We start from the raw sequence: 14973 nt of genomic DNA, 5'->3' as shown, positions 1-14973 counted from the left end.
CTAAGCATAGGCACGAAAAAAACTGTCCACCTACTGTGCACACCTCTAAGTGGCTACCAGGTGAACTAAGCTTGTCGGACCAGGCAGGCTGAAGCCCCTCCCTCCCAATCTTTGGTGCGAAAATTTCATTACGTGCTGGGGTGGACCTTCATACAGGCGATAGTTAAGAGGTTATAATTCTATTTCTTACCTAATGTGTTGTTGGTTTCGGGACAAAAACTGCAGTTTAATTGCTGCTTCATCATATTAAAGAACTAAAACTCTCAAGTCAGTCTGTTCCGATAGCCACAATAGCAACAGGCATAGAAGCAGCAATAATATTACTCTTTCTGTATGCCACATATGGCCTGAACTGACCTTTGGCATCATGTGATGCCACTGTTTGGCTGGTGAAAACAACGTGAGAGAAGCAATTCATTTATTTATTATTTATCCCCATAGGTGAATTTTTATATGTTCATGAGTGTTTACTGTCTTGCGCATCATTACAAAGAAGGAATATACTATCAAAATTTAGTGTTTATAATTTAAAATTTTTCACTCCCAACCTTGGCTTATGGGCTGAACTTGGCCATTACGTGCGTGAAAATATGTGGTGGTGGCAAGGCTGAGTGAGCTGTATTCCAAACGGAGCATTGTCTGCTTTCTTTATTGTGAAGGTGTGGAGTCCTTGGCCCAGGCTTTCAGAGAGAGCCCTCGTTTTGGTGATGAAGAGGCACAGCTGCGGGTACAGGAGAAGCTCCAGCAGGTTTGTGCAATTGTTGTAGAGTCAGACAGAAAATGTAAAAGCTTTACATGAAACCACCTTGAAGGATTTTCCTTAACACATTGGACTAAAGCTGCAAAATTCCTGGCTTACCCACTCTGTTAATTTTCTCTTGTGACCAAGCGTAACTCTTACTTGAAGGGCCTATAAAGCAGTTTTGAAAGTAGCTGTCAAATGTGTGCATTATGTAGAGTAAAGGCCATTGAGTGTGCATGGCGCATACAGGTCCTCAAGAGTGAGCTGATAATTTACAAATAACTTTTAAAAATTCCCATTCCTGCACCTAGCGATGAGCACCAGTGCAGTCTTTCATTCGAATCCTGCCTTGAAGCTACATTTGCCTTCTTGACGTCAGTCGTGAGGGTACTGCAATTGACCCGCCAAATACTACAAGGCTGTTTTTGGACGAAGTAGGCGGGGTGTGGCAAGATGGAGATGCTGCCATGTCGCTCCCTTCCAGTCACCCTTCTATTCTCCTGCCTGAGGGAGCGAGTGGCCAAAAAAATTAGTTTGGAGGAACTCTTGTCTTGAAAGGTGAAGTTGTTATTATGCCGAAATTTGCATGTTATTCTTCATTACATTTGGATGCATGCATGAAGATGCCTGTTGGCCACCATGTACGACCAACGTTCACATGAAGTGGAAGCTTTTAGCCTTGGCCCCCATCACACACGAAAGTGCTTTCTTTTCGATCCCAGCAGTGTCTGACTGGCCAGGCACACACAGTTTCTGTGAGGGAAACTTGTGGGCAAACTGTGGGAAAGAAATTAAGTGGGGTACCTCCCCAAGCACATCCTCGAGGTGAAATGCTGCGGCAGCGCCATTTATCTTGGAGAGAGAGAGAGGCTGCTCTTCCTTCCTTGTTTCAATTTGCCATCGACATGGTAGAGTGGAGAGCGGGAATGGGGGGCTGACTGCTGTGTCCGTGTGCAGCTGCGGCAAAGCCTAGCCTTTCTGGAGGCCTCCCGCCACAAGGTGCAGTGCTGCCTTGCAGGCCTGGAGGGCCAGCCACGGCCCCCACACCCGCTGGCTCCACATCTGGAGCAGCGCAGGGACCGACAGGCAAGTGACATTCACTCAGTTGCCCACAATGTCTCTTTCCTACTCCAGCCATTTTCAAGCATTGTTTCCCTGTCCCCCCCCCCCCGCCCCCTCTTGCCTCCCGTGTGCACTTGTTGCCATTTGGACTTTTGGAGCCATCTCCCAGACCTTGCCAGCCCTGTCCAGTTGTGGGAGTGATGTTGTCATCCACATTACAGTTGTCCATGCTGCATGCAGCCTGAACTGCTTAGCCCATTGTTCTGAGTTTGCACCATAGACAGTGAGAAGCTGCACAACTGCCAGCATTTACATGCAAGCTGTCAGTTTGAGTTGATAGAATAACAGCTTTGCTGAGTCATGGCCGGGCTAGAGGCGTGACGCGCGCGCTCTTTCTTACGGCCTGCGCTTCGGGGCTAGTTCTCACCTTTCACCGCCGCCAGTTCGTGGCGCTGTTAGCCAACCCTACCCTGCCCAGTTCGGCTGACTGAACCAGCCAGCTCCCGCGTTTGTGGAGACCGCAAAACAGGTGATATCTCTTTGCGCTGGCTTACATTCCCTTTAACATGGGCCTCCTGAGAATGGGTGATTCCCTCGCCCCTTGTCCCGGAATTCATACGGCCGAAAAGCATTAAATTATCTTTCAGAAGCTCCGAATGATGAAAATTTGGAAGAAACACTTCAACGCAAATGATGTGAATTACTCTTCAGTATACTTTTTATTGAGCAATGTCTGCTCTATTTCAAACATTGATTTCTGCAAATTCTGGTACAAACTTCGATTAAATATAATCACTCATAAGAGGCATTACTGCGTAAACAAGCAGTTCGTAGTGGGATATTTTTTGTCAGAGATCCCGAGTTCATATGTGTCAAGGTCATAGTCTGATGAGCTTCCTGGACGGCTTGTGCACATATTTGGCGGGCTTATCTTGTGCGTCGGTGATTTTGTTTGCGTTGTTGATGAGCAGTATTCACATGAATTTTTTGGCAATTAAAGTCGCTGATCGCTTTGCGTGGCTGTCATCAACACACTCTGTACAGCTTAGTACCGACGCGCGTTCAAGCCGGGGCTCGATGAGTAGTTGAAGAACTTCAAGCGTATTTGTTCTTGGCAAGTCCTTTGCCGCGCGCTCAAAAATTCACTACATTGTTTAAAAGTGCAAGAAACTCTGGCTTTGGGTAGCATAGCCCGCTCCTGTCTTGGCCTTGCAACAGTGCATACAGAGGATCATATTTTTTGCAGCAATGGGTCCAGAAAATCATACAAATTAAGTCCCAAAACCACTATACTTACTTGGTAGAACGTGGCAGCAGTGAATACGTGCATTAGTGCCCGATGAATGTTTGCGGCATTTACAAAACACGTGCGATGAACCCTGTCCATCCGTTCTTTTTGGCCGGAGGCAAGGCGTCTACTGAGAAGGGGTAGGGTTGGGTCGCAGCGCCCCACGTGGCGAGCGGAGCAACGAGCCGTCAAGAATCCACCCTATTGTTCCCTCGCCGGGCGCGCAGGCCGTAAGGAAGAGCGCGCGCGTCACCCCTCTAGCCCGGCCATGGCTGAGTGTGATGATGTGGCTGCCAGCCTCAATGACTGACAGGCAGAGCAGATGCTGACCCGTATTCTGCCGCTACTCAGGGCCTGGCACAGACAGTGCTCAAGATCCCGCCCTGGCTCCAGCGGCGTTCGTCCAGCGTCGAGGACACTGAGGCGTGGGACCGTGGTGCAGCGGATGGGGGAACTGAAGCCCCTGTTGCCTGCTCCACGGAATCTGAACAGCAGCACGAGGAAGAGGAGGAGGAGGAAGAGCAGACCTATGCCAATGTGCTGCCCTCACGGTGCAGAGCCCTGTACGACTATCAGGCCTCCATGGACGACGAACTCAGCCTCTGCTCAGGTGTGCTTCTCCTGCACCTCACCTGCTAATCTGTTGCAGCTCCCAGGTGTTGATTTTGTTTCTTGGCATCTCTTTGTGAGAATGTGAGCACGTTACCAAATGGGGGCGGACATTTCTTGCTGGCCTTTTTCAGCTTGTTTACTGAACCTTGAGCACACATCGCATGTATTAGATGTTAAGTAACATAGTGTGACTTTAGCATACCGAATAAAGAGATCAAGTTGCTCCTGAATGTACTAGTTTAGGGCTCTCGCCCGCTGTAGTTGTATAACGGTACTTATTGACAAGCGAACCCACTTACCATGTTTTGCCATCCCCACAGCAACTGTGACCGCACAATGGGTAAGCAGCACTCTGACATATTTCTCTAAACAGAATATGTTGGGGAAAAAAGTGTATGTGGCATGCAGTGCTGAGAAAGTGTCAAATTATTGTCTATTACAGTTCGGTTTCGCCACCGTGTCATGTCTAAAGGCGCTGTTCTGCATGTGTCTCATACATTATTGCAAGAAATTGTTGTCATTGACCAGACAAATGAAGAAAAGATATCCATGGGAAATGGAACTCCATGTCAGCAGTTTGACACCTAACTTCATTTCCTTGACCTGCAAAGATCACGGAAAGGGGAGGTGCGGTGCTATGGAAATGGATTGTGCCACCAACCATTTTTATGTTGTTGTTTTGTTTTTTTTGCCCACCTCAGACAGCCAAAAGCAAAGGAGGAAGTTGCTGCACTCCCCTGCTCTCACTTCCTTAAATCTTTGGGGCATCTTTCAGCAAATGGTGTAACATGACGCACAGCTTGAAGTTTGAAGATGTCCGAGAACACTCTAGGTCAGATCAGAAAAGAAGCATGCTTCCAACAGCACTTGTGCTTGAATGCTTTTGTTCTCATTCTCTCCATTTTAAAGGGGATGCAGCTTTCAGAACATATATATATATATATATCGGATCCCACCGGCGGCATGTGGTTGTTTTTTCTTCTGCTTTTCTAATCAATTAGCTTTAAGCGATAACATATTCAGTAATATAAATTGATCAACACCACAAAATAAATAAATTAAAAATCCCCTGTGCCCCTTGGTTTCTGTGGCTGTTGGCTTCTGTCATATTTATAACGAGCCCCTCATTCCCCTTTCCTTGTCTGCATATATATGTATATATATATCTTGATGTATTTTCATGAAATTGTTTGAGCATACTAAATATAATTTTATGACTACTGTCGCAAAATTTCACTCTTATATCTCCAGGAAATTGTTTTCTGATACTTATTTTTTGCAGAAAGGCTGCACAGTTAATTTTGCAGAAGGCTGGTTCAACATTCACTGCATTCTTGCAGGTCAAGTTGGCCTTAGAATTTTTTTTTCATTAAGCACAAAACTTGCTTTTGAATTTTTGCGATGCTGTGTTTGTTGACATATTGAGAGTGACAAGAAAGTTTTACACAAGAAGTTTGAAATGTTTGGTTTGGTTTGGTTTGGTTTGGTTTATGGGGTTTAACGTCCCAAAGTGACTAAGGCTATGAGAGACGCCGTAGTGGAGGGCTCCGGAAATTTCGACCACCTGGGGTTCTTTAACGTGCACTGACATCGCACAGTACACGGGCCTCGAATTTCTCCTTCAAAGAAATTCAACCGCCGCGGCCGGGATCGAACCCACGTCTTTTGGGTCAGCAGCCGAGCACCATAACCGCTGAGCCACCGCGGCGGCGAGAGTTTGAAATGTAAAAATTTGTAAACAAAGAATGCCTTGAATTGCACTAAGGTCCTAGGACTGGAAAAAAATAAATGGGGCACTTTGGGCTCTTTAGCTTGGAGGGAACTACTACTTTAAAAAAGAACATGTTGTGGGCATTTTAGCAAACTGCTGAAAAACTGCGTAAAAATCCCTGCTTAGTTGGTCAACGTTGAGAAAATTCAGCACTTCCACACTTTAATTGCTGGCATCATCACCTCACGCACCGTGGTGCTTCAAAAATATACTGGCTTTCACATTCTCCTCTGAGCAGTACCTGGTGTTTAATATTGAGTTTCAGAACTTTTGTTTACATGCATCTATGTGGTCTGCACAGCACCTCTACATTTAGCCTGTGTGACAAAATGATGTCTGTCTGGGGTTCCACCCACAACTGAGCACTTTTTGCCCAGTGGTCTGTCTCCGATGATTCACACAGTGATACTGGCTGATGAAATGTGTGCAGGTGACCTGGTGACTGTGCACAGCCGCGCTGAGGAGGGCTGGTGGCACGGAGAGAAAGATGGCCACTGGGGTGTCTTCCCTGCCAGCTACGTCCAAGAGCTGGGCCCTGAGCCTGGATAGACATCTCTCCTTGTGCACAGCCAGTCGCGCTCATCACTGCAGTTGGTCATTTTGTGATAGCTGTGCAGTGCGCACAGTGTGTTACGGTTCGCATGATGAACAAGTTTTTTTTTTTTTTTCCCCACGTTGTTGGAGCAATAGTAGTGCAGATTGAGGTTGATAGAGGAGTATCGTGTGTTCTATGCAATTTTTTCAGCTCCCCTGGTCCATGTGTCAAAAGGTCTTTAGCTTCCGGGACCAGAACTGAGCAAGTAGCAGGCGTGACACCAAGTGCTGTTTTCTCAACTTGACCATTGCATAATCTTCACTTCCATAATGATCATCTCCCAGTTACTGATGGCACCTTAATGTTTTCTGACAGCAAGCTTATAGCTCTGGCCCATCTAATTTAAATGAGGCATGTTGGAATATTATTGCTGCAATACTAGAAACCCTGGAGCAGGAGGCGTTTTTAATTAAAAGGTCAGTTCAAGCGATGGATGAAACCAAAGCTCTGATTTGGACGTCATCGGGGAAGGGGACGCGTGGTGGGGCATGTCGCCCTAATCAGTTCCGAGCTACTGCGAGCAGCGATTTTTAACAATTAATTCTGAATTATAGGTTTATGGTTTTTAGGGTTTAACGTCCCAAAGCGACTTAGGCTATGGGGATGCTGTAGTGAAGGGCTCCGGAAATTTCGACCGCCTGGGGTTTTTTAATGTACATTGATTACTGGGTCGATGCAGAGCTTTGGTCGTTCCTGGATTTAGAAAAGGCTTTGGCTAAAGGAGTGTTGGATTGATCTGGTAGATTTTCTTGCAGGTACATTGGGTGGTTTCACAGAGCAGATTCATGCTATTACTTGAAGACTATGATTAAAGAATAACAATTTGTTTTTGTGTAGAAAACAATATCAATGCACGTTCAAAAAAATTTGATCTCGAAGACTGAAACATCTGCACTTATGCATAGTTGCACTGCTGTTATTAAACAAATTAAAATATATATCATGACAAGGTGTCTGAAAGTTTTCAGGATGCTTATAGCTGTTCTTTTTAATTTCTAAGATTTATTTATTTTTTTTCTAAAATTTGCCAAACTTGGCATGCACAAAAATATTGCACTAACTTCAATGGTCTTTATGTTAGAAAAATGAAAGGAACTAGAACCGACGAAATTTTATGCTGCATTCTACACAAAGTTTATATCAATTCAGCGATATAAAGTTCATCATGATATAACTTACAGATAAAAAAATAATGCTGCAAGAACTTTAAGACAGAACAGTTAGTTTATATGGTGATCAAGAACTATTTTGACATTTTTATATTCTGTTTAGGTATCTTATATAATTTTATATGAATATTCAGTCCAATTAAAGATATGCCGCGTAATACTGATGGGATACATATTTATCTGTATGGTTTCTGTGACAAAAAGCTGGCAGCTATATAATAATAATGAACTCAATAATTGAAAGAAAAACAACAGAAGCACATGAGCAAAGCATAAGCACTTGGTTGCAGGAACGTCAGGTCCCCCCCCCCCCCCTTTCAAAGTGAGCTCCTGGATCCACCCCTGAGCTGCATTACAGTTATGCCTGGAATATTGGGTTGTCTAATAGCATCCAGACACTGTAAGCCAATAATAAGATGAACATAAATAGACCAGGATGTTCCTTGTGTCGGGAGGCTAAGTAATTGAGTATAACACAGCTCACTGTGCTGTGTAAATTGCGCGATTGCGTTTTTGTTAAATTCCCATCACAAGCGAAAGTGCAGCAACAGCCATTGGGATCCGACACTGGCTGTAGTGTTTGCATCACAGGGCACTGTAGCCGGATACCATTTTGGTGGACTTTAGCTTCCCTACTAAGAGTGCCTTCAGATATGAACACTCTGAATATGTTGCTCATTGTGACACGCACTGGAGAAACATGTGAGAGTCACCTTTGCAACTGGCCAGGGTTGGTCATTGCAGCTATGTCATAGTCATTAATGACTCTGTAAATGAGTTTTGCAAGACTGCAACTTTGGATGGCAGTTTTGCCTGCATTTAATGCTGAAAATGTGTTTATATCATTTTGAGATCTATATTTGCTGTGCTGCCTGTGGAAAAGACACTCCGCATTAAAACTTTGCAGTGTAGGCTACACGAGGTCCCGATTTGAAATTTTGATGAGTTCCTAGTGCAATGAGTGCCTGATCAGAGTATTTGCATTGGAAACCAAAAAAAAAAAAAAAATTCCTCAGCTATTCAAGGACCTGTCTTCAAACTGTAATCTGATCGCTGGAATATTCAAACCCTGGTGGCATCTCTCTCGGGAAACTGCCAGTGACCACAGCTTTTAAAACCATGCTTTGACCTCTACAGAAACTGGTCACAGGTGTGCACTGTCATTGCAAGTGTATTTTGTGCCTTCCACTGTATGTCCGCTCTTCTACAGAGAACATAGGGTGTCCTGCGTTAGTCAGTACAGCTTAACTTGAAGGTTAATCATTGTATCAACTGTGGACTCAATTTTACAGTTTTGGCCATTTTTGACCACTGAAGGCAAAGTATGTCTTTCAAGGGGACCAATTTTACATTTCATTACCGAAAATTGGCAAATATTTTCTTCAAATGGAATACTAGGGGCCTCCTGAGACTTGTCTATGACGTGCAGAGTAGATGATGTCTTGTAATTTCAGAACAGTAGTTTTCCTTGCTACATAATTTCACTTCCCCATTCATTGATTTATAACTTATTTAAAACTGCATGAGAGTAGCAAAACCTAATAGCTCTCACATACATCAACCCTGAAAATTTCAAACTGCACTGGTGAGTCAGGTTTTCACCTGTGCATCCCCCTTAAATGTGGTCTATGGAATTCCATCTTCACAGTAGAGTTCCAAGGAGGCATGCCTCCTCTTGGTGTGTGTCTTCCTGCTGTTGCACAGCGAAGTTCCAGAACTGCATTTTACTGCCTTGGCAATCATGTACATGCACGTCTCTTGTGATACCTTGTTTCTGAGCTGACAGCAGCGCCACACTTCTTGCACCTAGGAGCTGTTTCAGTATGCTTGCTTTGCAAATAAAACAAGACAGAGTCACTGGCTGTTTATCTCTGAGTCGGCTGGACGTGCACTCCGTTGCACCAGGGGATTGCAGGGGGGAAGCACATGTGCTGCTCATCCGGTCCCTGCCAGCAGCAGGCTCCTGAACTGCTGCCGCAGGAGTTTCACAAAGCGGCTCAAGTTGCGAGTCTGCCTCAGTTCCGCGAGAAGCCCATCCAGGCTGTCGAGGGCAGGCTCACACTCGGAGGCTGCAATGGACCACACGCGCAATTATGTTCAGAGAGCACGTAAATAACGCAACTGTGGCCTGCACTTGACTAAGTGCGGCAGTGTATTGCAGGTGCACAAACGTAAATTTGCACACTGTGACAGAGTTGATGACAATAATACTGTATTTATTCGCATAATGCACCCGTTTCCTCTCAAAAGTTGACACCAATTTGGGGGAGGGTTTATTACACGGGGACAGATTTTGTTTGTGAGAGTCGAAATTTCATACCTTAGGTCCGCCTGTCCATCCATCCATTTATCAACAAAAACACACAGTCAACCGAGTTCGTGTCATGTGTTTAGCATCATTCACTTTGAAAGGTGTTTGCTGCATCACTGCGCGATCCAACAATTTCGTGATGGTCAAAAGCACCGGGCAATCGCGCTGACGTACAGCAAACGTGCTAAACACTAGCCCTGAAGGTCAGGTGCGCATTTTTACGTGAGGTTAAAACATTTTTAGGATGGCTATGGGTGTGTAATGCACATGTTTAAGCACTAGCTGTGGTGTGAGAGGGGTTAGGCATTTTCGCACCCAACCTTGAGCTCGCCATATCGTTGGAGGCCTGAAAGCTGTGCTTCCTCCAAAGCATTTCAGTGCACAGCTTTCTGGTTAAAAGTGCTACACTCCTCTCCCACGCTCGAGCCGAGCGCTCACCGACTTTGTAAGCACACACTGTCGCAGGGGCACGCAACAGCGCACCGAGGAAGCCTCCGCCCCCGGCACTGTCAAGGGCACACAGCATCTTGGCGCACTGAGGTCCACGCTGCATGCAGTACAATACTGAGGAATGTGGTAAAAAAAATGAACGCTTAAAAAAAAGAAGAGTAAATCCTCAGTGACAAAAGTGGGGGGTGGATTCATTACGTGAGTAACAAACATGCTGTACCATGCTGGCACACGCTGTAAGCAACAGGCTCGTAGATGCACTGTGCATATATGGGTTCCCACCTTTCTGTCCAGCCTTGCATGTTGCTTTACACCATTACTCTTTTGTGTACAAATATTACACGCAGTACGATGGAGCATTTGTATAAAAGCCAGAAGGTGAGTCGTTTTTTAAAACGAGGGTGATCACAACAACGTTTGTGATGACTCGCTGCGACATCATCGCTCGTCCACTTACAGTAGTGACTGGTTCTGAGGTTGCCATTTAACCCATGCCTTCGCCTGCTAGTCAGTCTTTGATACTCACTTCGCAGGCACCGTTTTTCTGACAGTGAATGCGAGTTCAGTTAAGTCTAAGTTATCAGGCAACCCTTTTCGAACAGAATGGCGACAGCCTGAACCACGCGTACAAACTTTCAAAGGTTGTAGTGAGCAACACTCTGAATTACCAACCTCTTGAATAAGTGTAAACATTTCGTTTGTTGCCTCTTCAAAGTACTCGATGACTACTGACCCGCACCACTTCACAAATTTCACAGCCACACCACGAGGTACAGCACTTCTAAAAAATGTAGAGCATTCAATACAACTAGCACAAGAGATGCTAGTCTTTTTCCGACGGGCAGAGTGTGGGGATGCTGGTGCACTGATCGCCGGTGATCACTGCAGATGAGTTTTACTGGACTCTAAAAAAAAACAAAAAAACTTAATCTGTAGGTACGAAACAGGTGTGAGTTTCCATTGATGATATCATGTCCCCTGAATCCAAACTAGAATGTGACCACCTTCACGTGCCTTCATAGTTGCCTTCACTGTCATGTCCCAGCAGAAGGCTGCAGCACCGATGTGGCCGCTGTCGGTCCAGCAGGGTCAGGCAGAGCCTGTAGCCACGGCCTGCAAATAGCGACACGGATGGGCATTTGTACATGTGCTAAAATCAAGCAGTCATTTTTATACAGGTGCACAGGGCTATGAGTGAAGCTTTTTTTTTTATTTTTTCCTCTGTTGTAAGCTGTGGCATATACTGCCTCAGAAACTGTATGTAATATACAGTATACCACCCTGCATGCTACTGGTGTGTGATCAAACAAATATCTTTGTTAGGCCAACATTAAACATGAATACTAAACCCAGCTAGAGCGAGAGATTAGTGTCCCAGGGTTACAAATAGTATTCCACTTTTACCAAGAAAGAGCTTCAATAAGCCAGAATACTATATAAAAGTGAAGCCCATAGCAATGCCCCAACAGAATTCCAGCAACTGTGCCTGACCAAGTGGACTGTCGACTGGCCATGACTGGCTCAATGCTTCCACTGCCAACACCATTCTGCTTGGAAGTGCCACCGAAGCAGGAAAGCGGAGCAACGAGTTCTCTTGGAAGATGGAATGCGGAACGAGTGACACTCTGCATAACGCCAGGTTGGCCTGCGTTTGTGAGCAGCAGCTTCAGAAGTGCCGGCCAGGCACAAGCTCTCGGGGGGGGGGGGGGGGGGGGGGGGGGGGGGGGGTACTTTGTACTCTTTAGCGAACAGTGACGGCACCATTAGCATGAAGGATGATACACAGGGCATCATGGCAATCAGTGTGGCGATGCCATCTGTTGGTAAATATTTGTGGACGGTGTAAATGAGTGGGGAAATAGAGACTTTCATTTTCGATCTTCTAAGCATTGTAGGCTACTTCACCCAGAGAAAAATAAAAAAATAAAAATGCTGTTAATGTTCCCAAAGGGTAATCAATCAGTGTAGTATAGCTACTTGTTTCCACTGATTTCTCCCTTTAAAGGGCAGTGTGTGATATTGACAAGTGCCACCAGTAACATAAAAATTGTTACAGTGCCTTCAGCGGTAATGCAGAAAGCTCAAAAGACAGGATAATAGAACAGGGAGCACCACAGAGAGCACCAAAGCCAAGACACATATAAACACTTCGAAAGCACTAACAAGTCTTAGTGATAATACTATGAAGATAATATACGACAATATGAAAAGACACGTTATCAAGCATAGAATAAATATGTGGATTGGACTGAAAGTACATTGTCTAGAATGAATACTGCCTTAAGTAAAGGTTCCGAGGGTGCAGTTATAGTAAAAGCGATTGCCCAAAACCCTGATCATGATATTTGAGCAATTATTGAAGCTGTGAAAATCATTCGCTTTGGCGACATCTGTGTGAGCATTCCATCTAGAGTTGAGTTAGGGTTCTCTAGGGGTTTGTCATCACATTGTCTAATTCGACACCTTTAGACTTCGCATCTTGCGTCCATCACAAAAGTCGCCGAATGGTTGAGAGAGGTCACATGAACTTGTGAAGTCATCACAACCTGCCCATCATGACAGGGGGCGATTAAATCAATGCAGTTAAATTTAATTTATTTGCCACCAGCCCACCATGGTGCGAAAATTAAAAACTGAAAAACAAGAGGGCAGATGCGTCACCAGAAAAGGATGAGACATGCAGACTGGAAAAGGTTCTCAGCGAACTCACTCAGCTCATGACTTATGAGTGTTATGCATGGGGTGAATGACTCGACAAGGACATACAAACTGTAGCAGGAGTGTTGCGTCTACTGCTGTCACATTCCATTCTTAAGGTGATTAAGCGTCCCCACAACTTTTTCTCTCCTTCAAATGCAATTGTACTTTGCTAATACTCCATGTGTGTTCTTGGCTTGGAAGTTCAATCAGCTGAAATAGGAAGTACTGTCATTGGTGCCAACCTCCCCAATTAGCACTTGTGTATGCTGTGGATAAAGTACACCAATCGCCCCAGCTACGCCCCAAGCTGAATACGCTCACTAAAAGTCTCATGCACACCTGGCACTGCTATACCAGGCACGATGCATACCTGATTGCTTGCCTCGACACAAGCACCTCAGACAGCAACTAACACTTCCCACAGTATCCCCCCTTTTAAAGATCTTAACCATGCAGATGCTTTTTGAATGCCACCTCAGAGCCACCTTTTGTAGCGAGGGTTTACCAAAATGCACTGTCAATTCAATTTTAGCAATGTGTTATATCTGTCAATTCAATTTTAGCAATGTGTTATAGAAGACACGTAAATGGGCAAGATGTGTTCAAGCACTGTATGGTTAAGTATGTGAACCCTGAGTAAGTGAGCAACCACAGCTTCATTGTAGGTAATGGCAAGTCTGTGGATAACCCAAGCAAGTTAAGCCACACCCTTATTACTGTGCACAACTGTGCTGGGCAGAGAGCACAGCCACAAGCAGCCTTGCTAGCAATCGGCAACACAGGAATGTAAGCTGTGCACCATCAGCGACAACTGAAGCACAGCAATGCAAGCATGTGAGATTCATTACAGGTGGTGCAGCAGTTAAGTTAAAAGTACATGCTTCAGAACATGACGGCAAACTTGCATGCAGTACACATACCCCCAGCACCCTTCATCAAGAACATCCATTGCTGCCTTCCACCAAATCTCAGCGCAACACAATGAACTTCAAAGGACACGTGTTCGCATAGGAACATTCTAGTAGGTGGTTAGGTTACCTGCATTAGCCACACAGTTAAGACCTCCAAGCACGCATGCACATGCCAAGTTGATGTCTCACCAGGTACTGGTATGAGTTGCAATCCAGCCCATTTGGCTAACAAGTCCAGGGACTGCTTCAAGTCTGCTGGTACCATTTGTAGCTGGGTGTAAAGTTGCAAGTCTGCATAAAGGAATAAAATACTCAAGAGCACGAAGAACTTTTCTTTTGCAGTTTTCGACGTTGCAGAGCATCGACGCTGAAACTTGATTCTTTTGCATTAGTAGCAAGTGAAAAAAGGGCATGATGCAATCATATGGAGTTGCCACGGTACTGCCACTGTATAACGGGGAATAACACACAAATCACGATATGCGTAGGAAACGGCAAAGGCATGGCGCTGCCAACTAATCAGAGCAGATTTCAATTCTACACAATTGACAGGCAGACTTGCTCAGTGTGTGGAGTTCCAGACGCTCTCGCTTCCGGCTTGTGACGTCGGCGAGGGCAGCCGCCCGCTCCTGGTCAGCCTTGTACCGTTCAGTGAGCGCCTCCTCGCGCTGCGAAAGCGCTGCAATGTTTCGAAGTCCATCTTCAAGCCCTGCGCAGCAACGCAAAAGCAAGCCATTGGCACGCGTGCTCCAACAAAGCGTAGCAAGAAAGTTCTTTCGTCAATTTTACCAGTTTTAATGCTGTCTAAGACATGACAGCGATATTTCTTGAAATACGCGCCATTAAAACAAGTCGTTCTATTCGATACAGTTGCAACATACCTTCGCTGAACTTCCGCCTGTCAAGCGAACGAATCTCGGCATCCTTGAGAAGTTTACCTACTGTGGAAAGTAAGCATAAAGCAGTCTTAATTGTCGTGAAATCCAGAATTCACATCCAAAGAGACTGCTTTACCCAACAACTGGAGTTGCAGCAACTCAGCTTTAAACTGCTGAGCAATCTCTCTTGTCTTGGGCACAAATTGCACAAGTATTTTGGCAGGTCTTTCATTGACAACCATTATGGTCTCGCAAGAACACAAGAGCATGCACAAGAGCGTGTTTTGGTTTTGGCGGTTGGAAGCATGAAGGTTACAGCCGTTACAGCCACGCCGCCACGCGGTGGCACTGTCGTCATGGGTGCCGGATGCCGTGGTACCAAGGGCACCAGTGCGGCGCCGTTATTCGCTGTTATTCGTTAGTTCATTGATGGACTTTAGCGCCTGTAACCACTTTAGTACCGTTAGTTAGTAGGGCGCCGACA

At 45.3% G+C, this 14973-nt stretch overlaps 2 protein-coding genes across 3 annotated transcripts in view; one reads left to right on the top strand and one right to left on the bottom strand.

Moving 5' to 3' along the window:
- Window positions 1-9096, top strand: part of Nost (Nostrin) — a 22684-nt gene extending 13588 nt beyond the window's left edge. Inside the window, exons 8-11 of one of the 2 annotated variants that reach the window (XM_089543104.1) lie at window positions 660-748; window positions 1700-1828; window positions 3444-3702; window positions 5906-9096. In XM_089543104.1, coding sequence (XP_089399230.1) covers window positions 660-748; window positions 1700-1828; window positions 3444-3702; window positions 5906-6024 — 596 coding nt within the window. In that variant the 3' untranslated portion in view covers window positions 6025-9096. Of the gene's footprint in view, window positions 1-659; window positions 749-1699; window positions 1829-3443; window positions 3703-4232; window positions 4497-5905 lie in introns of those variants that run through there. The other variant, XM_089543105.1, reaches the window with a different exon arrangement.
- On the bottom strand, window positions 9093-14973 carry LOC149341178 (uncharacterized). Its single transcript, XM_089543107.1, has 6 exons — window positions 14626-14973; window positions 14493-14552; window positions 14174-14320; window positions 13801-13902; window positions 11015-11113; window positions 9093-9308 (listed from the first exon to the last, which is right to left on the bottom strand). The coding sequence occupies exons 1-6, from the start codon at window positions 14756-14758 to the stop codon at window positions 9175-9177; spliced, it is 675 nt and encodes a 224-aa protein (XP_089399233.1). The 5' UTR covers window positions 14759-14973; the 3' UTR covers window positions 9093-9174.

This window comes from Amblyomma mixtum, chromosome 5 (assembly GCF_055824585.1).
Source record: "Amblyomma mixtum isolate Tamu chromosome 5, ASM5582458v1, whole genome shotgun sequence".
NCBI classification, from domain to species: Eukaryota; Metazoa; Arthropoda; class Arachnida; order Ixodida; family Ixodidae; genus Amblyomma; species Amblyomma mixtum.
The sequence above is the reverse complement of the archived record's forward strand: the minus strand, read 5'-3'. Positions and strand labels throughout refer to the sequence as shown.